The sequence below is a fragment of the Peromyscus eremicus genome, chromosome 9 (genome assembly GCF_949786415.1).
Source record: "Peromyscus eremicus chromosome 9, PerEre_H2_v1, whole genome shotgun sequence".
NCBI lineage: Eukaryota > Metazoa > Chordata > Mammalia > Rodentia > Cricetidae > Peromyscus > Peromyscus eremicus.
Genome location: NC_081425.1, coordinates 47,227,539 through 47,251,782, shown reverse-complemented (window position 1 = coordinate 47,251,782; position 24,244 = coordinate 47,227,539). Strand labels below are relative to the sequence as shown.

Genomic DNA, 24,244 nt, shown 5'->3' with positions numbered 1-24,244 from the left:
CAGCATCCAGCTGCGGGAGGAATGAGGTCCTTCTGGAGGCTTCCCTCTCCTAGCTCCCCAGGGTTACCTTCCCTGGCTTATAACAGCATTTGTCTCTGACTTCACAGGGTCTTCTTCCAAGGACACAGGCTATATATAGGGCCCACCCTTATTCAGAATGATCCCATTTAATTTGAAAGAAAAATTCATTTACATACTATAACTTAAAATAAGGTCACATTCTGAGATTTTATGTGGACTGGGCTTTTGAGGGACTTTGCTCAACCCAACTGTATGAAGACTTTCCTAGTGAAACACCCTTGACTTTTTTGTCCCATCAAGTTAAGTGCCCAAAGTAAGAACTGAAGGATGGAATGGCTCTATAGCACACAACTATAGCACCATGAGTCTGTCTCCTGGGGGATGCAAACAGAAATCATTTCTTAAAGACTGGAATTGAACAGCTAAGTATGATACTGATCAATGTCCCTGGTAACCCCCTCCCCATTCTATATGTACTGTTCTCCAAAGCTGCCTCTTCCTACACAAATGACCTGAAATATTACTTGCATGGTCTTTTAGCTAAAGCTTTACGAACACAGGATTTTACTAACTTCCCACTATTCCAGCATGGCAGATGGAGATCTTCATGATCCTGCCCTTGATTACTTTCGTAGCTTACCTGTCACTTCCCATCCCATACTTCCCTGTGATGCACCATTTATTTGCTACAAGTATCTAAATCCCATGCAGCATCTGCCCAAACTTGACTCTGGTCTTTGTCTTCTCGTGTTTGAAATCTTAACCCAGATGTTGTCCCTGCACAGTGCGCTTTCCAAATCTTTTCAACTGAAGGAACTGACACTTCTGTGTGTATGTTCACCTTGCTTGGCCCCTGTCCCATTGCACAACTATGAGGTTCTGGAGACCAGGAATTCCACCTTCTACTTCTATCTGTCCAATGTCTCACTGAGTAAATCAGAAATGAATGAACCCCAGTTAATCTAAATTCTTTCTCTGAGAAACTGGTGACATTGATTAGGGAAATGCAAGGTAACCCTTGTCAATTCAGTGGTCAGCCGCAATTTCTTTTTCATCTCTGTAAATAAAATGTTGATGCTATCTGCTCTGTTTTTTCAACTCAAGATCATATTTTGCTTTTTTGCCTCAGGGATTTCCTCTCTGCCTCACTGCCAGTGGATCACAGATCATCCCCTTCAAACTTCCTTCCCCTCACTTATCCCAGTATCCCAGCCACCAACTCTAGGTTGCACTCCCTAGGAACCCACAAGCTAGTCTGGTCAGGAAGCAGGTAGGCTGACTACAGATCTTTACTCTCCCTCTGATCCTCCAAATCCAATCTCCCAGTCTCATTCCCAGTTCTGTAGAAGACCATCTGTTGTGACCTCTCCTCACTCTCTGACTCCATTCCCAGGGAACTAAGCAAATCCTGGTAGAGTACCCTGCTTTTTTTCCCCTGCTGTGGACCTCCCCAGCCCATCCCCATTTGTAAGTGTCAGCTCCCAATTCCTAGAAACAGATTTTACCTGGAAACCCCAGTGGCCACATCCATCAGGATCCCAGCAGAATTTCCTACCAGGCAACACACAGCCACCACACTCTCCTAAGAACCAGAAAGGGCAACAGAAACCAAGGGGGGTGGGAAAGACAAGACCAGGTACCAGCACCTAGAGTTACAATCTTCCCAAGCCCCAAAGTCTAGATGTCAGTATAAAAACACAATTAGTAACAGCCAGAACAATCTGTCTCCATCAGGCTCAGCAACCCTACCATAGCAGGCCCCAATTGTTGCAACATATTTTAAGGAAAAATCCTTAAAATAGCCTTTGAGAAGGAGAATGAATAAATATCTTTTAAAAAATCTATGAAAACACAAAGGGTAGAAGGAAATGAATAAAACAGGTGAAGATCTGAACGTGAAAACAGAGTCAATAAAGAAAACCTAAACTGAGGGAAATGTGGGGATGAAAATTTAGGGAACTCAAACAGGAACCTCAGAGGCAAGCATCACCAACAGAATACAAAAGATGGAAGAGATACTCTCAGGTGTTGAAGACACAATAGAAGAAATGAATACACTGGTCAAAGAAAATATTAAATCTAAAAAACATCCAGGAAATCTGGTACACTATGAAAAGACCAAATCTAAGAATAATAAGAATAGAGGAAGGAGAAGAAACGCCGATCAAAGACCCAGAAAATATTTTCAACAAAATCACAGAAGAAAAATTTCCTAACCTAAATGAGGTGCCTGTCAAAGTACATGAAGCATAAAGTATACACTGAACCAGAAAATAAAGTCCCCTTGACACATAATAATCAAAACACTTGAACATACAGAACAAAGAGAATATTAAAAGCTGCAAGGGAAAAAGACCAAGTAATATGTAAGGGCAGACCTATTAGAAAAACACCTGACTTCTCAATGGAGACTCTAAAAGCCAGAAGGGCTTGGACAGACATGCTACAGACTCTAAGAGACCATAGATGCTAGCCCCAGACTACTATATCCAACAAAACTGTCAATCACAATAGATGGAGAAAGTAGGACATTGCATGATAAAACCAAATTTAAGCAATATCTGTCTACAAATCCTTTCCTACAGAAGGCTAGAAGGTAAACTCCAAGCTAAAGAGTTAACCACACTCGACAATCAGCAAACACTGCTCATCAATAGCTCTCAACATCAATGGTCTCAATTCCCCAAAGATGTCTGCCTGCAAGATATGTTAGTGCAACAGAGACACAAAGCTTGTAGGAGTAACCATCCAATAACTGATTTGACTTAAGGCCCACTCCAGGAGATGGAACCCATACCCAACATTACTTGGGTGACCAAGAACCTGAGACCAGATGGCCCAGGGACCTAGGGTAAAGACAAATACTACTGTTCTACTAAAAGAACATAGCAATAAAATGACTCCTAATGATATTCCTCTCTACTCATAGATCAGTATCTTGCTCAGCCACCATCAGAGAAGCTTCCTCCAGCTGCAGATGAGAACAAATACAGAGATCTACAGCCAGACAATATGCAGAGCATGAGAAACCCCGGAACACTCAGCCCTAAACAGGATGTCTCTATCATATTGCTCCCCTCAGGGCTCAGGGAACCCAGCAGAAAAGGAGGGGGAAGAAGGTAAGGGCCACGGGGAACGGAGGATATCAGTGAAACAAGACCTTCTAAATCAACATGAGCGAAGCTCACAGAGACTGACGCAGTATGCATGCACAGACGGGGCTGCCCGGGGCTGTACTATGTCTTTTGCATATATTACAGCTTCCAACGTAATGTTTTTATGAGATTCCTGAGTGAGTGAATGAGTGGGTCTCACAGTTTCTTGTGCATTATCTTGGGCTCTTTCCTTCTCTTTGTTTTGTCCAATTCCAATGTGTTCATTTTTGTTTTATCTTATTATATTTTATTATTACCCTTTAGAAGCCTGTTTATAATGAGAGATGGGAAGGGAGTGCGTCCAAATGGGAGGGGAGGCGAGGAGGGCTAGGGAGGAGTACAGGGATGGGAAACCGTAATTAGGATACATTACATGAGAAAAAATTCTATTTTCAATAAAAGGGGTGGGGGTGGGGAACCTCCAAAGATCTGGATGTTTTATTTCATTGTAGAAATGTAGATCCAAAGAACAGGCTTTAGAAATAACTGGACGAACTTACAAGACAATTCATTCACAAGATATTTTCCCTTGATTTTCATAGTGTTCTTGAAATCAAGGGCACTTTGCCTGGCCTTTCCAATAAAAAATGACATCAAGGCTGTGAGTGGCTTGCCAAAATGCTCAGCATCTACGGTACAGAGCTGGCCTTGGGGAGTACTATGCCTTCTTAACGGTGGCACACGGGTCTCATGTAATTTGAAAGATCTAGCTAGGAATGGGAAAATACAGCGAAGGAGGCCCACCATGTTTCTAGAAAAACTTAGTCACCCAAGTAATATTAGTATATAGAAACCGTAGGTAAAAATGTAAACAAGTCATAACAGAAAAGAACAATCTACTTTATTTTTTGAGACAGGGCCTCATGTAGCCCATGCTGGCCACAAACTCCCTTAGTGGCTCTTGCTCTGACCATTCAGCTTCCTTCTGACTGTGCTTCTCTGTTGTCCTCGACATCCTCCTCCTAGGAAAGGATCTACTCACTGTCTTCCCGGAGGCATCTGGCTGCCTTTGTGTAGACCGAGTGTTCCCTTCACCCTGGTCTCCCTAAGTTCCTCTTAGCTACCTATCAGTGCATGACATGACGTTTCAGGATATTTTATTTCTGTGTATGTGCATGTGCATGTGGATGCCATGGGAGGCCAAAAGCGGGCCTTTGGTTCCCTGGAGCTGGAGCTGCAGGCGTTTTTGAGCCACCCAACATGGGACATGGCACTGGAAGAGCACTATGTGCTCTTAGGCACTGAGCCATTTCCCCGCCCCTACTCCGACTTTTCAACCCAGATACTTCTTTTCCTTATGTTTGCTGTGTCTTACCGGTACCAGATATCGCGGCGTTCACTCCTTTGCCCTAGCTCAGTTTCTCTTCCTCTCTTACCCTAACTACTCTGACAGTCCCCAGTTGGTCACCTAGAACTCTGTTCTCCCCCTCACATACCCATTCTTCACACTGGCCCATGTGTGACCTAAAAGAGAGTTTGGCTCCACCACTGTCCTGTAGAAAGCCCCACGATGGCCAGTCACTGTGTGAAGTATTCATTCCTCACCTCACCCCACAAGGACCCATTTATCACTCCAGGCTCGTTTCTCAACAGTTGGCTCTACCCCATAGGTTGCAAAATTTAGCAAACAGTTTGTATTTCCTAACCTACATTATATATGATGCTTTGGAACTCTGTTCATTCAAGACACATCTATCCCATTCATGGAACGACCATCCTTTGCTTGACCCCTGAGATGGAGCCAACTCAAAAGCTGCAATGGGTTAGGTCTCCTCTCTTCCAGGGAGTGACTCTGAACCTGCAGCATGGGTTACATGTTATCCTTTCCTGTCCACAAAGCTTATAATGGACATCTCCACAATTTTATGTTGCTAATTATATTCACTTGTCTGTCTTCCCAACAGGCCTGGAGCCCCAGCAGCGCATAGTGGATGTATATTAACATCTGCCAAAGCCAAAGCACAAGAATTAAAGTGTAATGTCCACCGGCTGCACATCTGTGTGACCACTGCAGACAATAACAACCAAAGCAGAGAATGTATCTGGAGGCAGAGCCAACTCAAGCATGTTTTAGGCTTGTTTGGGTCCCTGCATTTTACTTGGTTGCAGGTAATGCTTCCTCAGCCTGCCACAATGCATCACATCTCTTTGGCTAGGCAAGCAAGAGGTCTGACAACTCGTTCCTAAGGGGTTCAGGCACGACTTTTGCGGCATCATCTCTCTAGGTGAGTTTTCACTTAACAAACATTTCCATTTATGTCGAAAACTGCTCTGTATTTTCTTTGATATCAACAAGATTGTCCTTCTGTGTTTTTCATTTGGAGTGCAATATGCTGTTGATCTGTCTTTGATAGACATGAACATTCAATTATATTTAATAAAAATATAGCACTTTGTTTTAGAAATACTTACTATGTTTAAAGCACCTGGAGCATTTTATTGTAACCAACAGTTTATGTAATTTGGCCAATGTATAACAATGACTCTTTAATTACAATCAAATTTTAGTTCCTTTAGGGATTGTCACATTTTCAGTGACAGGGATATTTAAAGTATGTAATTATGATTATAGATGATCTGTTATGAATTCTTATTTAGGTGCTGTACATGCACATGAATGTATACAGTTATGTGTATATACCTAGTTATGTGTATTCACATTTACATGCACACACCCTTAACTTACTACATTTAGTTTGCTAAACTCTTAATTGGAAGAAGTATCTTATTTTGGTATTTTGGTTGAAGTTTTAGTTTAAAAATTTCCTTAGGAGTTTAACTGTAGCTCACATGTGAGAGGTCCAACTTTCTACACTCAAATGTCAGCATTTTCTTTCTTTCTTTCTTTCTTTTTTTTTTTTTTTTTTGGTTTTTTGAGATAGGGTTTCTCAGTGTAGCTTTTGGAGCCTGTCCTGGAACTTGCTCTGTAGCCCAGGCTGATCTCAAACTCACAGAGATCTGCCTGGCTCTGCCTCCCAAGTGCTGGGATTAAAGGCATGCGCCACCGCCACCTGGCAAATGTCAGCATTCTTATTAGAATGGAAAGGCTCTTAGCCATCATATAGGCCAATCTCCATAGGTTACAGACTAGAACACTGAGGTCCATAATAGTCAAACTACTTTCTACAGATCCCCAGGTCATCATCCTCAGCTTTAAACCAAAAATCTTAAGCTCCTAATTCTGAGTGCAGTGCTTTCCATATCCAAAGCACTGTCAACAGGTAGGCAGAGGGGTCTCACCTGAACTGCTGGTCTTTAGATGTGTATTTATTAGAGCTATACTAAGTGCCCTGTAGAACTGGGAGGATTATTTTTAATACCATACTAAGAAGTGAATCTGCTATTTGTAACAGAATGAGAATGTTTAATCAAAATGCTTCTAGCTACTTTCAAAAGGGAAACTGAGACTTTACTAAGTTATAATTTATAACTAAATAAAATAAATACAAATAATTTCCTTCTGTGTGCACCTCAGACGATCAACCTTACCCCAAAGGAAGTTCTCTAATAAGATTAAAGGCAATGGAGAAAATCCTAAGTAATTTCAATTGTTGGATTTCAGAAGGAATTTCTCTGATAGGATTATTTCTCAGTTTCAGTACTTGTAGATTTTTAAGACAAAATACCTAGGGAATAGAAAAGAAAAACAAATGTTAATTGAATGTTAAGTTTACAAACTCTCATGTGTGTATTCCATAAATGCTTTAAACCAATACAGTAAGATCAGTATAGAAAAACATGTTGGCTCATGTCGTGTGTGTCAGTAAACACTTCTAGAAAAAAGAGCAAAGCAGGGTAACACTGGGTGATGAGTGAGGGGGAGTCAGGACACCTGAGTCATGAAGGAGGCCATAAAGCTGTTTTTCTAATGTCAACTGCCATCATTGTTCCTTTTAAATAATGGTTTTTATTAATTCTTTGAGAATTTCGTACAATGAATTTTTATCACGTTCACCTTCCTTCTCCAACTCCTCTCAGATCCGGCCCACTCCACCTCCCTACCAGTGCAACTTCATAAGCACATGACCCCCACCCCCCAGACCCCAACCACTGAGTCCAGTTTATGTCAGACAACTATTCTGGGGTATGAAGACTCTGTGGAGTGTGACTGACCTACCAGGGGCCACACCATTAATGAGAATTACCTTTCCCTCAATTATCAAATACCGATTGCCTCAGCTAGGGGTGGGACTTTGTGCCCACCTCCCTTCTCTGTGCTGGAATTTTGTTTGGCTTGGGTTTGCATGGGTCTTATGCATGCTTTTGGAATTTCCATGAGTCCCCCTGTGCACCAGCACTGCTATTGCTGGAAAACACTTTTCCCATGAAGTCATCCACCACCTCCAGCTCTTACAACCTTTCTGACCCCGTCTTCCACATAGACTTCTGAGCCTTAGGGTGAGAAGTGCAATAAGCACCCCTCATTTAGGGCTGAGCACTTCTGAGTCTCTTACCCTCTGCACATGACCAGTTGAGAGTCTCTGCATCAATTGCCACGTATTTTGCAAGAAGAATCTTCTCTGATGAGAGCTGAATGATGCAGTGACTTGAGTTCCAGCTCAGACTCCCTGTGGTCCTGGTAGGTAGGATGGCTGATAAGGCCTGGTTTTTCTTTCTGGAGTGTGTGAAGGTGTGGTGGAGAAGCCAATAAAAATGCAATTGGTAGGCTGGGTGGTGGTGGCACACGCCTTTAATCCCAGCACTTGGGAGGCAGGGCCAGGCGGATCTCTGTGAGTTCGAGGCCAGCCTGGGCTACAGAGTGAGATCCAGGAAAGGCACAAAAACTACACAGAGAAACCCTGTCTCGAAAAAGAAAACAAAACAAAACAAACAAACAAAAAATGCAATTGGTAGTGAAAGTGGAGTTCCTTGGCTTCAGAATGGCCCTTCTAACTGTCCAGGCTTTCACAGCAATGCATAGAGTTTCAGGGGCTTCCTTAAATTAGCTATGTGGTGTTTTAATTTATGAATTAATCGGAATAACATGAACTAAAAGAACAAAGCCCTCAAAACAAAAGGTTGGAGTTAACATGATGGTGTGTTGAGACAGTGAAACTACTGTCCCTGATTCAAGAATTATCCTTGGACTGCTGACAAGAAGGCTCAGAGCTTAAGAGCACTTATTGCTGTTGAAGAGGACTGGAGTTCTGATCCTTGCATCCAAGTTGGGTGGCTCACAACTGCCTGTAACTACACGGGATCCAGTGTCCTCTCCTGGCCTCCATGGACACCCACATGCATGTTCACATGCGCACACACAGACACAGACACATGAACACACACTGTTGTGTGACAAGACTTTTCCTGGAGAGATACAACACACACACATCCCAGAGAGGGAGCCTACAACAGACCCAAGTCTGGATACCACGGAAGTCCAGTGAGTTACATCGGAGGTCACTTACAGGAGTGGAAATGACTCAGAGACAGCTGTATCACCAACGCCCACCCCAGCACAGGTGACAGCTCACAAAGCTGGGAAGCTGACACACACTGTACAACCTGCAGGCAGCTCAACAGGTTGGAGAGTGTCCTTTCCAAGTGACTCAGTTGGTCTAAACCCCTTCTGGCAGCCAGCCAGCCTCTGCTTCTTCTAGGCAGCTGGGCTAGCTCAGAGCCTTCTTCCCAGCTTTGTTCCTCTGATGGTGGCTCTCAGCATTCTTTGTTGTTTATTCTTGGGGGAGGCGGGTAGTGAGGTATTGAATCTAGTTAGTTTCAGGGACTTCCTGAAGCTATTTTGAGTTTGCTTTGTTTGTTTGTTTGTTTGTTTGTTTGTTTCTGGTTTAAGAGCTTCCCTGCAGGGTGGAGTGTTTAAATCTGAGAAAAGTCCTAAATTTTTCTTAACTCATATTTTCATATAAGACCATCAGGCAAAGATGAGGGAGAGAGGAAATTTCTCCAGGATTCACCTTAGTTGGGTGTCACACTCAGGTTACTTCACTACAATCTCTTAAAAATTTCACGCCCATCAATTTTTTTATATGAAAATGTAAAACTGAACTAATCTGTAGATTAATTTGAAACTATTATCATTTAAAAAATATCAAACCTTCAGACCAGTGAACCTGGGATGTTTGTCCATCTATACACGTCTTGTTTAATTTTTTTCCTACTGAATTTTCAGTGTAGGTATGGTGCTTTGGTTGAAACTATTCCTAAATATTTCATTCTTATTCACGTGATTTTAAATGAAACTGCTTTCTCAATTTTCTTATCAAGATTGTATATTGATGGCATATTAAAATGCAATTGACTTTTTTCTGTATTAATTTTATACATTGCAACCTTTCAGAAAATACTTACATACTATAATTGTATTTTACTGTGTGTCTTATTATACCTCATATCACCTGCAACTGGAGATGGCTTTCATTCCCTCTCTTCTTCAAAACTATCTCATAATTTCAATTCTACCAGGGATCCCCAATGGCCAAACTAGACTGAGAATCATGAAGACAATTTCCGTTACCCTTCCTGTCCTCCAATAAGATCCCTCTAGTCTTCCTCTAAGTCCTGTAATAGCCTGCTGGCAGGATCCCCTCCTGCCTCTATCTTCATTCCCTGGGGACTCTGCCTCTTGGTGAAAACCTAAGGTCTCCCTAGCTCTTCCCCAAAGCTCCTCTCAGCATTACTTCTTAGTCTGTCTCCATTCTAATCTGACACACACTGACCCACAAAGGCACTCCCTACCAGGGAACTCACAACCACCACACTTGCCTATTATCCACAGATGAAAACAGCAACCCAAGAACAGAATGCTCACCCAACAAAGACAAGACCAGATATCAACACCAAAAAATACCTCAAGTACAACTCCAGATGCCTAGTCCCTGATGTAAAAACACAAACTTTAACAGCCAAGAAAATATGCCTTCACCAGAAGCCACAGCCAATATCAACCTAAATTGAGACAAACACAATGCATTTCCACTAAATCAGAAATAAGACAAGGTTAGCCACTCCATCCATATCTATTCAATATAGTACTTGAAGTCTCTTAGCTTGAACAATAAGACAATTGAAGGGCATCAAGGAATACAATAGGAAAGTAAGAGGTCAAATATCTTCATTTGCAGATGATATGGTTTTATGCATAAAAGACCCTAAGAACTCTACCAAGAAACTTCTACAACTGATAAACACTTTCAGTAAAGCAACAAGATACAAAATTAACACACAAAAATCAGTAGCTTTTCTACATACACATGACAAACTGTGAAAGAAATCAGGAAATTAGTACCTTTCGAAATAGCCTCAAAAAATATCCTGGGATAACGCTAACCAAGCAAGTAAAAGATTTGTATGATAAAAACTTTAAGATGTTGAAGAAAGAAATTAAACAAGACTACAGAAGATGGAAAGATCTTCCAATGCTCACGGATTGGTAGATTAATTAATTAATTAATTAATTAGATTAATATCATGAAGACGGCCATCCTACTGAAGGCAATCTACAGATTCAATTCAATCCCCATCAAAATTCCAACACCATTCTTCAGAGAAATTGAAAACAAATCCTCAACTTCATAGGGAAACACAAAAAACCCAGGAGAGTAAAACAATTCTGAATAATAAAAGAACTGTTGGAAGAATCACCATCCCAGATTTCAAGTTGTACTATAGAGCTATACTAATGAAAATATCATGGTGATGGCATAGAAACAGACACACTGACCAATGGAATTGAGTTGGATATCCTGACATGAGCCTACACACCTACGGCCACCTGATTTTTGACCAAGAGACAATAAGAACACACTGGAGAAAAAGCAGCATCTTTAACAAATAAAGCTGGTCAAACTGAATGGCTGCAAACAGATCCATGTCCATCACTCTGCACAAAACCCAACTCCAAATGGATCAAGGACTACAACATAAGACCAGATACCCTAAGTCTGATGGAAGAGAAAGAAGGGAATAGACTCGAACTCATTGGCACAGTATAGAACTTTTGAACTGGACACTGATAGAATAGTACTAAGACCAAAAATTAATAAATGGGACTTCATGAAGCTGAGTAGCTTCTGTATGGCAAAGGATACCACCATTGGGACAAAGAAGAAATATAAAGAATAGGAAAAGCTCTTCATCAATTATACATACAATAGTAGTATCTACAATATATAAAGAACTAAAAAAAGTGAACAACAAGAAAACAAATAACCCAATTTAAAAATAGGATGCATAACTAAACAGAGAGTACTTAGATGAAACACAAATGGCTCAGAAACACTTAAAGAAATGTCCAATAACCTGAAACCCATTAGGGAAATGCAAGATAAAACTACTTTGAGATTTCATCTTACACCAGTCAGAATGGCCAAGATTAAAAAAATGACAGCTCACGTGGAATACGGCAAACACTCCTCCATTGCTAGTGGGAGTACAAACTTGTACAGCCACTATGGAGATCAGTGTGGTTGTTCCTCAGGAAGCTGGGAATAGAGCTATCTCGAGATCCAGCCACACCACTCCTGGACATACACCCCAAAGACTCTGCATATTAGTGTATTTGTTCATCCATGTTCATTGCTGCTCTATTCGTAATAGCCATATACTGGAAAAAGCCTAGATGTCCATCAGCTGATGAATGAATAATGAAAATAGGGCACATTCACACAATGGAATATTATTTGGCTGTTAAGAAAAATGAAATTATGAAATTTGCAGGTAAAATGGACGGAGTTAGAAAAAAATCATCCAGAGCCAAAAAGACAAATATTGTTATGTTTTCTTTTATATACAAATATTAGTTTTGAGTCTTTGATATGAATGTTACAATTCAAATAACCCCAGAGGTGAAGTACATATTAAGGGACTAGCAGGGAGGAGAGAATATGCCATGGAAAGGAAAACAGAATAGAGTATGAGAGACAAAGGGGAAACCGGGATAGAAGGACTAAATATTGAGGGGATGGAAGAGAAGTGTAATGGAGGGAATATGGGGAGGGACAACTAGCACTAAAGATCATTTGAAAAACCACATGGAAACTTATTACTGTAGAAGCTTCCTAAAATATATGCATACATAGAAGGACTCTAAGTGAACTCATCAAATAAATGGGGGAGCCCCAACTAAAACTAATGCCCAACTAAAACTTTCAGTGTCAGGATTAGGTGACATCTTTTTGAATAATTGGCAAATGGGATCTTATAGATTACCCCCCCCCCCCCAATCACAGTTATGGCCAAGGGCATTAGTTACTTTCCACAACCTAATGGCACTATTGTTGAAGACAATACTTACTTGTTTCATGGATCTTGGAGAAGTCAAGCTGATGCCTAACTAGAAGCTTCACTCCTACTGACTAGGATTCATGGTGCTGGAAGGTACTCTGCATGCTACCAGAGGAGAAAAGTGACCATCAACCCAGCTACAAACACTGTGACCTACAACAGTGACCTATCTGAAAGACATACTGGTGTAATAGTGGCATAAATGGTATGGGAGTAAACAACCACTTTCTGCTTGGATTTACGGTCCACTTCTAAAATTGAACCCATACCTGACACTGATAAACTGACCAAGAACCTGACAGGCTATGGACCTAGAGAAAACCAAATACTACTATTCTACTTAAGGAACATAGCAATAAAATGACTCATGATGACGTTCTGCTGTAGCCATAAATCAGTGCCTCCCTCAGCCACCAAAAAAGAAATTTCTTCTTGCAGTAGATGGGAACTAACACAGAGGCCCAAAATTATGCAATGTGAGTGAGAGACTTTGGAGCACTAAGTCCTAAATGGATGTCTTCAAGAAACCCTACCCCTCAGATTTCAGGGATCTATGCAGAAGAGGAGATAGAAAGATTGTAAGACCCAGAGATGCTGGATGACTCCAAGGACGCAGTACCTTCCAGACACGGCAGGACTGATGCACATATGAACTCACAGAAACTGGCTGCATGCAGAAGGCCTGCACAGGTTCTAGCCAGACAGGGTCCCAGCACCAAGATGGGAAAGTGAACACAGGCTTCCACCCTTAACCAAGAAGCTATCTGCAACTGATACCTGCTGGCAAAGGAAAAAATAGTTTTCTCCAAGGGAATTTCACTAGGTATATTAACCACACTTCAGGGTATGCCTCATGCCTAGGAGTACTTGGCCAACATAAAACAAACTCAATGGTATTTTTGTAGACTTTTTTGTCTCATTTTTCTTTGGGCATTTTTTTGTCTTATTGGTCCTTTGCTCGTATGTTTGGGTTTCCATTTTGTGGGGGTTTTGTGTGTGAGTGTGTGTGTGTGTTTCACTTTTTAAAGACAGAGAGAAATAAGAACACAATTGAGTGTAACTTGCACTGCCCATATGGTCATGGTTATGAGGCCATGCACTGGAATGGGTTGACCTACCAGAGGCCATACACTTAGAAAAGCACACTTGCCCCTCTCCCAGCAGTCATCAACTCTCAGACTGGAGTGCGGACTCCTGAGCCCCTCCCCAGTCCACACTAGAGTGCTGACTGGCTTGATCTTGTACATTCTTGTGCCGGCAACTACAGTTGCTGAGAGTTCATGAGATGATCCTGTCATGTGCAGAAAAACTGGTTCACCCCAGTCCACCCAGACTAACTTGGTTTTTTAATCTTTTGATTAGCACACACACACAAGTTCATTTTAAATGTTATTAAAAGAAGAATAAATTATTTTTTATGCAACTTACAACCATGAGAACATATTTGAGACATAAAGCATTTGGGGCTTATGTCACTGAATTTCCAAAGAAAAATGTGCTACACTTTCTTCACTTCTAATAAGTAGGGCCTTTTTAGATGCAATCCAACATGAATTTGTTTCATAATATCTTCAGGATATCATAAGATGTCTACTTTTATTTACAATAGTAAATTATAGCAATATAGATAAGAAAAAAGTGGACTCACTTCCACAGGAAATTTGTTGAGGTCATTAAATGATAAATTAAGGTATATCAATTGAAAAGTCAGAGGTGTTAAGTCTGGACAGTACAGAAGAAAGAATCCCTAAAGGAGAGTAACAAAAAACAAAATATTATTAACAGTAAATTCTCCTTATGTGGAACAGTTTAATTTCCTAATAGTAATGCTACAAGATGCACTGTCAAAACTTTTCTGATCTCTTAAGAGGAAAATTACAACTCTATTTAGTTTTAAATCATACTGTTCTTTGTGTGTATGTGTGATGGATATGTGTGTGCATGTGTGAGTATAGGCACGTGTTCTACAGGGCACATGTGGCAGTCTAAGGACAACCTTGAGTATGAATCTTTGCTTTCCACCTTGAGACAGGGTCTATTTGTCCTACATTGCACACACAAGGCTATCTGGCCATGAGCTTCTGAAGATTCTCTTCTTCCCAGGATCACATGGCCCATACTCATGCTAACATGCTCAGCTTTAGGAAGGTGGTAGGGATTCGAACTCAGGTCTCTAGGCTTGAATGCAGGTGCTTTATCCACTAAGCCATCGCCTCAGCCTGCATTATTTTTATTTTATGAGATGATGAGCATGTTTTAATTTTTCTATGGGTAATCTGTTTCCGTGAACTACTTCCCTAGTTTCTTTTTCTTATGCATAGAAACATAGTCTATGATTTTGTATGTTGGTCTTATTGACTGTAATTTTGCTGAACTTATTTATTAGCTCTAGGACCTTTGTCAGTGATGATTATAATTCGAAAAGCCATAATCTCAAACAATGAGGTCCCAAAGTTCACATGACAATCCTAAAATATTAACATCCTGTTGAAATGCTGAGACTCGAAATCCTCAAAACTTAATTCTCATTGGAAAAAGAAAACGCTGCTAACAGAGACGGAAATCCAAGCTCTTGGGAGGGTGGGCGATGTATGTATGTATGTATGTGAATGCTCTAAACTGGATTGTTGCTAAGTTACTCAATTATGGACCACTTCTGCCTTTTTATACACAGCACCGTGCTTGTGCAAGACATGCTCTTCAGCTGAGAATAAAAAGAACTTGATAAGCTCATGCAATTCCCAAACCAGGATGCTTTGCTGATGAAATAAATGTCCTTCCAGGGCTACATAATGCATTGCATGGCCAACTAGAGCGATTTCTGAGTAGGAAGGTGACTGCTGGGGTGATAAAAATTAACTCATTTACTAACATGAAAAACATGCATACTTCACTCTGCCTAACACTTTTACAACTCATTAACATTCTCCCTCCCTCTCCTCCCCTCTCCCTTTTTCCTTCTTTAAAAAATATAGATTTTCGAGGCCAAAGCGTTCTGGGCAACTGGGTATGTAGCTTGTTTTGGTCGAATGCTTGCTCAGCATGCATGGAGGCCTGGATTCTATTCCCAGCACCATGTAAGTGGAGCATGGTGGAACACACTTATAATCCCAGCAATCAGGAGGTGGAGGCCTAAGGATCAGAAGTCATCCTCAGTTCCACAGTCAGTGCAGGAGACCCTGTCTCAGACAAGCAAACAGCTCTGGGTACAAACACAATTCTGCTTACTCACTGTGAGATCTTGTGCAAGCTACTTTCCTGCAGCCTCCATGTTGGCATCTATGAAATGAAGATTCTAATGCCTACTTTGCAGAAAGTTAGTTGTAGGAGGAGCACAGGCTTGGAACACAGTGTGTGCTTAATAAACGACAATCAATGCTACTGTGATTCATTTGCTGGGCAGCGCAAGTGTTCAGTGCAAACCAGCCTCTCGCGAGACTTGACACAAGGTCTATAGCTTCTGGCAACTTAAAAACATGAACAATCTCAATCCTACTTATTAGGCTAAATGATGAAGAAATAAAAAGAGTATAATTTCTTTGGCTCTCAGCATCCTTTTCAACTTTATTGGTGAACCGAAGACAAAGTCGGACAGGTAAATTTAGAGGTATAATTCGCATGTGTTCCTGAGAAATCTCAGCTGTAATTGAGAAGACTCCTTCAATCGAATAGAACCTAACCTATATTGGGAAACTGAAGATACAAACAATTGATAACACCAGAGGACATTACAATTAAAGAGATCTAGCATACCTTAAGACTAAGTGCGTTTCTTCCATATATCTGGCAATTTATTATGGCCAGGGTGGTCATTGCCATTATTGTGTCATAGCGTGTTGCTGCGATAGTCTTAAAGCCTTCCCCTCGTAAAACATAGGCATCTGTGTCTAGTTTTCTCATGGTTCCAATGAAAGCTAATTAAAACAAATCAAAACATAAAACTTCAGTGTATTAGGACTTTGTATGATGGTTAAGCAATATGAGTGCTCTCACAAGAATGAGTTACCAAAAGAATTAGAATCAATTCCTCGGATCCTTCATCCACCCAGACTGTACTTGCTCTGAATCCATCAAAATAAAAGCTAATCAAAAATTTGAGAAACGTGTACAAGGCAATGCAGTGAAATCTGGTCATTGGAGGAGGGACAGAGGTGTGGCAGGAGGGTGAATTAAGACACAGGGCTGCAGCTTTATCCCTGCTCACCCACCCTGCTCACCCATAAGCTTCTCTAGGTTTGGGGATTGGGGCCATCTGAGCCATGCCTGCACAGGTTACTTTCCAATGCCTTTGGCAGCTGTTTTATGCACCTTTTGGTAGATTTAACTGTAGAGGTTACTGAACCAAGAACCAAACCCAACTCTGCCCTTCCTCTTTCCAGAATTCTCCTAGTCTGCTCACCCTGCCTATACTTCCTGCCTGACTACTGTCCAATCAACATTTTATTAAACCAGTTCAAGTAACAAATCTTTACAGTGTACAAGAGCATCATCCCACAGCAGGTTACTTGATAACGGACAGGACCAGAATTCTTTATTTAAAATCTGTTGGGTAACTCTAACACTGTTTCTACTACTTTTCATTCATTTTGTTTTTGCATGCTTGATAATGATAAATTATTTGCCACATATTATGTCCATCAGATTGTAGGTGGACATATATGTGAGGTCCAAAATAAGGTAATATTTTAGATAGTGTCTTATAGCCCAGCCTGGCATGGGGCTCACTATGTAGCCCAGGCTGGCACTGAACTTTCAATCTTCCTGCCTCCACCTAACTAAGCGACAAGATGACAGATGTCTGCCACCACCTCTGGCAGTAGAATAACGTAATCTTTCCTTAAATGGGTTTCATTTGTTTCTGCTAGATGACTAAAGTCTAGGCACTCAGAAGGGGGTCTGGTATGCGGTGAGAGTTTACTCTTATAACTGTATGTTAACAACCCTGTCTCGATTAGGAACACATCAGGTTCCATATTCTCAACATCCGTACAGTATCTGGTCCATCGTCAAAAAAGCAAGTGCTGAATAAGTGGCTGAAGGAACTGGAAATGAGGTAGGACAGACATGTGTGCATTACACACCTACACAAACACTTGTATCAAGAGAAAATAATCTTATAATTTCTAAAAGGATGGTATAAACCCAGCATTTACCATTTTCAGGTGGTTTGGGAGCTTCTACCTTTCCACTCTCTGCAGCATTTTCTAGATAGAAAGGGGGGTGGGGGGAGAAGGACAACTTTTAGGTAACTTTGAGGGTGGTTTCATTATACTTATTCACGACTTAATGGACTGGGATGCACCTACCAGCACTTCCTGTCTTCCTGAAGGAGTTCAGGAATCATCTAGGCCACCCCCTAAATTACTGTATATTCTCACATGATGACTTCTAGCCTCACCTAAGGCACTACAAGCACCTTCTCACTGGTCCCTTTCTACGGTTTCTGAACTTCCTGATAAGCTCTCATTAATGCTAGCTGGATCCAGTAGCCAGCTTGGCACCAGTATGTTTATAAGGTCAGGACGTCTGTTGTTGCCTCTAAGCCGAGGAATTAATGTCAATTTAAAAGGTGGTTCCTTCTTTCTACCCTGAGAACCCAGAGGGGAGGGAGCCATCCATCTCCTTGACTTTCTCTTCCCTTCGTTCTGATGACACCACTACAGCAGCCCATGTTTCAGTTTTATGTACCTATTGCAATCTGTCTTGGAGGTCTTCTTGGTAACACGGGTGACGGCAGCGTGTGGAATGCCGGGAGAGCAGTAATTTTCAGTACCACTTTTTTTAACGTTGCAGTGCGGTGTGGTGGTCGTTCAGACCACTGTGGTTCAGGTACTGTAGATGAAACGCTGGGTATAGGGCTGAGCAGTGTTTCGGTTACATTTCCCAGGAGAGGAAGTTCTTGAGTATAGTCTGGAGTCTTTGGTACAGGGCGAGAATCAATACTTGCTCTCTTAACTTTAGTAGTTATAAGCCTAGAGTAAGAATCGGGTACAGGCTTGGTAAACTGGGTGGAAAGAACTAAAAGGTTGTTAAATGATTTATCCACAAAAAATGATTCTCTTTTGTCCTTTTTCTTGGACTTCCTTTTGGCTCTTTTCATTGTGCGTATTTTTTTCCTAAAAACTCGAGAAGATGCCGACAGACAACTTGGAATGAACATGGAACCAACAGCACTCCGTGGAATCTTCCAGCTGCGTGGATACGGTAAAATGTTAGCCGCTCTTGCCAGTGCCTTATATTCATGACCCAGACAGAGGCTTTGAATACTGACGGGTCTCTGTGCTTGAGGAACGCCTTCGTCGCTTTTTCCTAAAGTGCTTTCATCCTGAGGGAGTTTTACAGGGGGCTGCTCAGTCTCACTAGTGGTAGCTAAACAAGAGAAGCGGGAGGAGAGAGTAAAATTAGCCCAGAGGTATCAAGCTGTCCACACAAAGCTGCTGAAGGCTGAGCATCTGTCCTTCACTGCGTACCTCACTCACCTTCAAAACACAGACCTGTTTAGCTACCGAGACTTCCGTCAAGCTGATGGGGATACATTTTTGAGCAAACAACTGTGAAGTCAAACAGCGAAAGGACTCACAAAGGTTGGAGAGCAGCTCTTGGAAGAGCACGAGCCGTGAGGAAAGGTACAAGACAGAAAGAGAGATTTGGGGCAGTTGTCACTCAAACGCTGGTAATATAAATGGAGAAATTGATAAGCGATTTTTGATGAAATGGTTCTATCATCATTAGCTTTCCCCGTCTGGAATTTTTTTTTTTTTTAAATAAGGATCAATAGTTCTTTTTAATGCCAAGTAAAAATATAAAAGGAATCTTTCAGACATAGGGACAAGCTGATATTGACTAGAAGATGTTTCATGTTTATCTCTCCACTAAGAACTCTTCTCTCTTAGGTCCAGAAACCCATGGATCTCGAATTCCTGGGCATCTCACTCCATCAGATATACCTCTACTTTCCTATGGGACAGAATGTCAAGTGTCATTTTTCTGTTGTCTCAACTGATGCAATAAATGGTGATTAACATTACATTCTAGTGAGGAGGGAATAGATTCATTATGGTAGAACTTCAGTAGGAAAGTACGTAAGGCATCTCAACTGTCTGTTCTATGTATGTGAGAACATATCTGGTTCAGAGAGAGGGACTGTGGATAACGCTACTGCATCTTGTTCCCTTAATCTCCCTCTCCTTTTGGTGGCTGGAGAAGGGCATGAAATTTCCCATTTCAAACCAACTGGGTGTGGGGGGGGGGCTTGTGGAGAAGTCCTAGAAGTGTCTGCTAAAGGGGAAACTGATATCCTCCTAACACCTAAGGACCTCCTCTGCTGATAGAGAACAGCAAAAATGTACCAGCATCCTTAATTGTATCACTTCACTATGATCTTAGCTTTTCTAAAGGACTATATTTCTACTTTTCCAGTGCTTATAGAGCAGGCTGTAAATATAGGAACACAAGGCATTACAGAAACACAGGAAGGATGGTGTGGAAACAACACAACAATGGTTGTGTGGGATTTGGAGGTAATGGATATGTTGCTTTTCACATCTTCAATAGGCACCAATCAAAAATATAATAAATTTAACACTATAAAGCTCACAATATAAATGTTGGCATCAAAATAATACAGCCAATAAAGTCAAATGGTAGAGGAGATTCAGGAGGGAAAGACGAAGAAATATTGCTTATGATAAATACAATAGTTAATAGAGAAATACACAGAAATATAGGAGTAGTAGGATTATAAAGTTACATTATAAAAACAGCTTATCTTTAACTTTTAAAAAAGTGTATACGAGGGTTTTGCCTACATGATGTGCATGCCTCGTGCCTGCAGGGACCGGAACAGAGCATGGGAACTGTGAGCCACCATGTGGGTGCTGGGAATAGAACCCTAATCCTCTGGGAAGAGCAGCCAGTGCTCTTAACCGTCTCTCCACTGTTGTGGAATATTATTTTAACATGTGTTACATTTGTTTACACTATGTAACATTTGTTTTAATGATACAAGGATGTGTTGCATTCTTTTATGATTGGTTTAACTCTTGTGAAGCTGTGCTACTTTGCCTGTCTAAAACACCCGACTAATCTAATAAAGAGCTGAACAGCCAATAGCAAGGCAGGAGAGAGGATAGATGGGACTGGCAGGCAGAGAGAATTATTGGGAGGAGAAATCTGCAAAGAGAAGATAGAGGAGTGAGAGAAGAAGGGCCAGCCACCCAGCTATACAATAAACCATGGAGTAAGAAGTAAAGAAAGGTATACAGAAATAGAGAAAGATAAAAGCCCAGAGGCAAAAGATAGACAGGGATTTAAGAAAAGCTGGCTGGAAACAAGCCAAGCTAAGGCTGGGTGTTCATAATAAAGAATAAGTCTCTGTGTGTGATTATTTGGGAGCTGGGTGGCAGGCCCCTCAAAAGAGCCAAAGAGCCAAAGAGCCAAAACATCAATTACATTCCAGCGCCCAAACTGGCTCATCTTTATGGTACTTATGACAAGGCGAATTTACATTTGCTCACGATTTTTATCTCTATCATACCTGATAGGAACTAACAGAAGGAGATAAGCAGGGTCTGGTTTTGTTAACTGTTTTATCACTAGTTCCTAGTACTGTGCTTAAGAAATACAGCCAATCGTCATTATTTGTGAACTCTTAACAAATGCTCAATTACCCTACCCCGAGCTCCTAGGTTCCTTCAAGTCTCTGCTGTCATTATTTTCATACACCACTCAACATATAATCCTGTGATTCTACCTATGTTCTGCTTTTAGGGGCATATTATTTAAATACACATTAAATCTTTAAACACATAGAATATATTATTGATTTGTTAACATGGACCTCACAGCCAAGAACACTCACACATCAGGGAAGTTCATCTGACACATGCTCCCTGCTAAACACACCACAACTCTCTTTTGCTTAGATTGCGCTTCAGCACTCCACTTACAGAAAGCATGGGAGGCGGTGGCGGAGGCACAAAAATTCAAGAAACATGCAGTTAAGTAGACTGGGAAAGGAGCACTTGTTTATATTATGGGAGCTCACACAGAAAGGCAGAGGAAGACCTATTCCATCCAGCTGGGTGCATGTGTGTTAGAGAACTTGTATTTTCATTTACCTAAATACACATTCCCATGAATATTCATAAAAGAGCTATTGAGTTGAAGATTTCAAATACATTTTAGCAATAAGTAAATTCACACTTAACACATCCGCAAATGAGGACCCATCAATGAGCATACCTATAGAATTAATCATTGGTTGTTGTCACCTTAGTACAAACATTTTAAGTTATGGTTATTAATAACTGTCTTTATTGTGAATTATATAAAGCAAGGAATTTCTATGAAAAAAACACACCAAGGTTAATATACATATCTGTACATACCTGTATGGTATTTCTTCTTACATGAAGGCAACTTAGGAAGCTTTGGGGGCAACGGTCTTCGAAGAAGTAGGGTGTGCTGCTGCTGTGTTTTTAGGGAATGACAATCCCCTCTTCTCATAGCTGTTGGTTAAGTGGGAACTGAAGTTTCTGAGAATGAGCTCTTACTGAAAGGCAGTGGTTATCACTTAGAAAATGTCCTGACAGAAACCATCCTGTGCTGGTACCATACTGAGTTCAAGTAAGAAAAAGAGAGGAAGAAAATAATCATTCAAAACTTTTTTTTTTTTTTTTTTTTTTTGGTTTTTCGAGACAGGGTTTCTCTGTGTAGCTTTGCGCCTCTCCTGGAACTCACTCGGTAGCCCAGGCTGGCCTCGAACTCACAGAGATCCGCCTGGCTCTGCCTCCCGAGTGCTGGGATTAAAGGCGTGCGCCACCACCGCCCGGCTCAAAACTTATTTTTGAAGCATTGCTGGTTTTTAAAAATTACATATATTATAATACAGGCTTAAGCGTGCCGCTCAAGAGAGGCAGAGGAGTACTCAGAAGGTTCAATGCTTTCTTTCTGTACTGGATATTGAAGCTACGGTCTCCCTCATGCTAGGCAAGGTCTCTCCCCTGGAGCCAAAACTCCCAGCTCTCAAACTTATTTAAAATTTCAGATTAATGAGCAAGAAGTTGGGGGATGCACTTGTAAGCTCAACACTTACTTGAAAGACTGAGATAGAAGGAACAGCCTGGGCTACATGGGGAGGAGAGGCTCTTTTAAAAGTTTAGATTAATAATTAATATAAATAAAACATATACTATTATTAATCAGGACCATGCTAACATTTCCCGTGTGCATATGAAATTCAATTAGCCAACGCAATTTTCGGTCAGTAAATGGTGACCCCCTCCCCAAATGTAAACAAGACATTTCATTCGATACCTCCCAAATATTATCAGTATAGACTTAGAAGGTCAAAAGAAGATGTGAAGGATCCTTCTATTGTAAAAGCCCCCGAAGTCCCAGACTATCTAACCACTCACAAACTGTTTTCATGTATGACAACGACTTGTTTTAACTTTCAGCCGACATAATTTGTTCATAATTATGCAATCAAAAAATAACATAGGCTTTAATACAATGAGATATGTTCCTTAAAGGTGGGAAATCCCAGTTAATACTGAAATAACGACACAAGATGCACACACCCCCACTCCACCCCACCCCCAAATGCGCCTCTGTTTGCAGGGCAACCTCAAAAAGTGCCTGGCACCGGCTGCCCCGCAGCCCGCCTGGCAGGGGAACCCTGGAGCGGTGCAGAGGAGCGGTTTACCCGCGAAAAGTTAACTGCAGGCCGGCGCTCGCTCCGGGGCTGTGGGCTGGCAGCGCGTGCTCGCCCCAAGTTTCCTTCGCTAGTTCCTGAGGAGCCAACCCCTCCCCCGCCCTGCAGAGGCGGGCTCCTCCGGGACCCTGCTTCCAATCAAACAGACCAGCTTTCCCACATGCATCTCCTTGGCCCCGAGAAGTCCTGGCTGTCAGTGACCGGCTAGTGAGGTCTCCAGCTAGGTCTTGAGGTTTCTGCAGGATGCTGCTCCATTAACAGCATCCCAGGCGCTACCACAGCCAGGTCCGACCAACCAGGAGCCTGCCACAGGCGGGTGGGAAGCGCAGGCGCACGAGGGCTGGGCGCGCCAGGGACGAGGGGCGGTGCCCGCGAGGCCACGCCCACCGACCCCGCCCACTGGCTCCACCCACTGACTCCGCAGGCCCCAGGCCAGTGCCCCCTGTTTCTGCAGCGGGCAGCGCAGGATGCTGGGAAGCTGAGGCGGTGGAGCTGAAGGAGCGCCTCCACGTGCAAGCTGCTCCACGTCCGGAAGGCTGTGGTGACAATTGTAATTACTCTTCTTACTCTTTAAAAACAGTGGCCACTATTATTTACTTACTTTTCTCCATGACATGACCCGGGTGTCTGGAGTCTGGACTGGCATTTTCTAATAACGCTACATTTGGGGGCAACTGGCCACCGTTGCTCATTTTGCAGTAAAGCCCTCGTCTCCAAAGCGCACGTTCTGTTTTCCTTCTTGTCTCTTGGGTGCAACCTGTTTTGTCTTTCTGCGCCTTTAAAGTTCCTGGTGGAAGTGGGGCTGTGTGGGAATGGGCGCTTTAGGCAGCCGTTTCAGAGTGTTTTAAAGGATACCCAGGTTTCACTGTCACGGTGGTTGGCTGTAATTACCGTGTTGATGATGTTTCTGTCGTGGTGTCAGTGAATCTGCATGTTCGGGGCTAGATATATTGTGCGTGTTTGCCTGTATGTGCATGCTTCTCTGGAGATTGGAGATCGCAAACTGGAAAGAACCTACTTCAGAGATGGGAAAATCCAGCTGAGAATTGAAGTGAGGGGCACTTGCTTCCAGGCGTCTCCCTCATACATTTCTCCGCTTAAGTAAGGGCGTGGG

General features: G+C 41.9%; 1 protein-coding gene across 1 annotated transcript in view; it reads right to left on the bottom strand.

The window, feature by feature from the left end:
* Lrrc63 (leucine rich repeat containing 63) overlaps positions 1-23,822 on the bottom strand; it is a 35,826-nt gene extending 12,004 nt beyond the window's left edge. Inside the window, exons 1-6 of the mRNA XM_059274296.1 lie at positions 23,732-23,822; positions 18,102-18,782; positions 17,567-17,617; positions 16,167-16,327; positions 14,062-14,160; positions 6,666-6,802 (exon numbers count right to left, since the gene is read on the bottom strand). Coding sequence (XP_059130279.1) covers positions 6,666-6,802; positions 14,062-14,160; positions 16,167-16,327; positions 17,567-17,617; positions 18,102-18,782; positions 23,732-23,822 — 1,220 coding nt within the window. The remainder of the gene's footprint in view (positions 1-6,665; positions 6,803-14,061; positions 14,161-16,166; positions 16,328-17,566; positions 17,618-18,101; positions 18,783-23,731) is intronic.
* Positions 23,823-24,244: the final 422 nt, after the last annotated feature.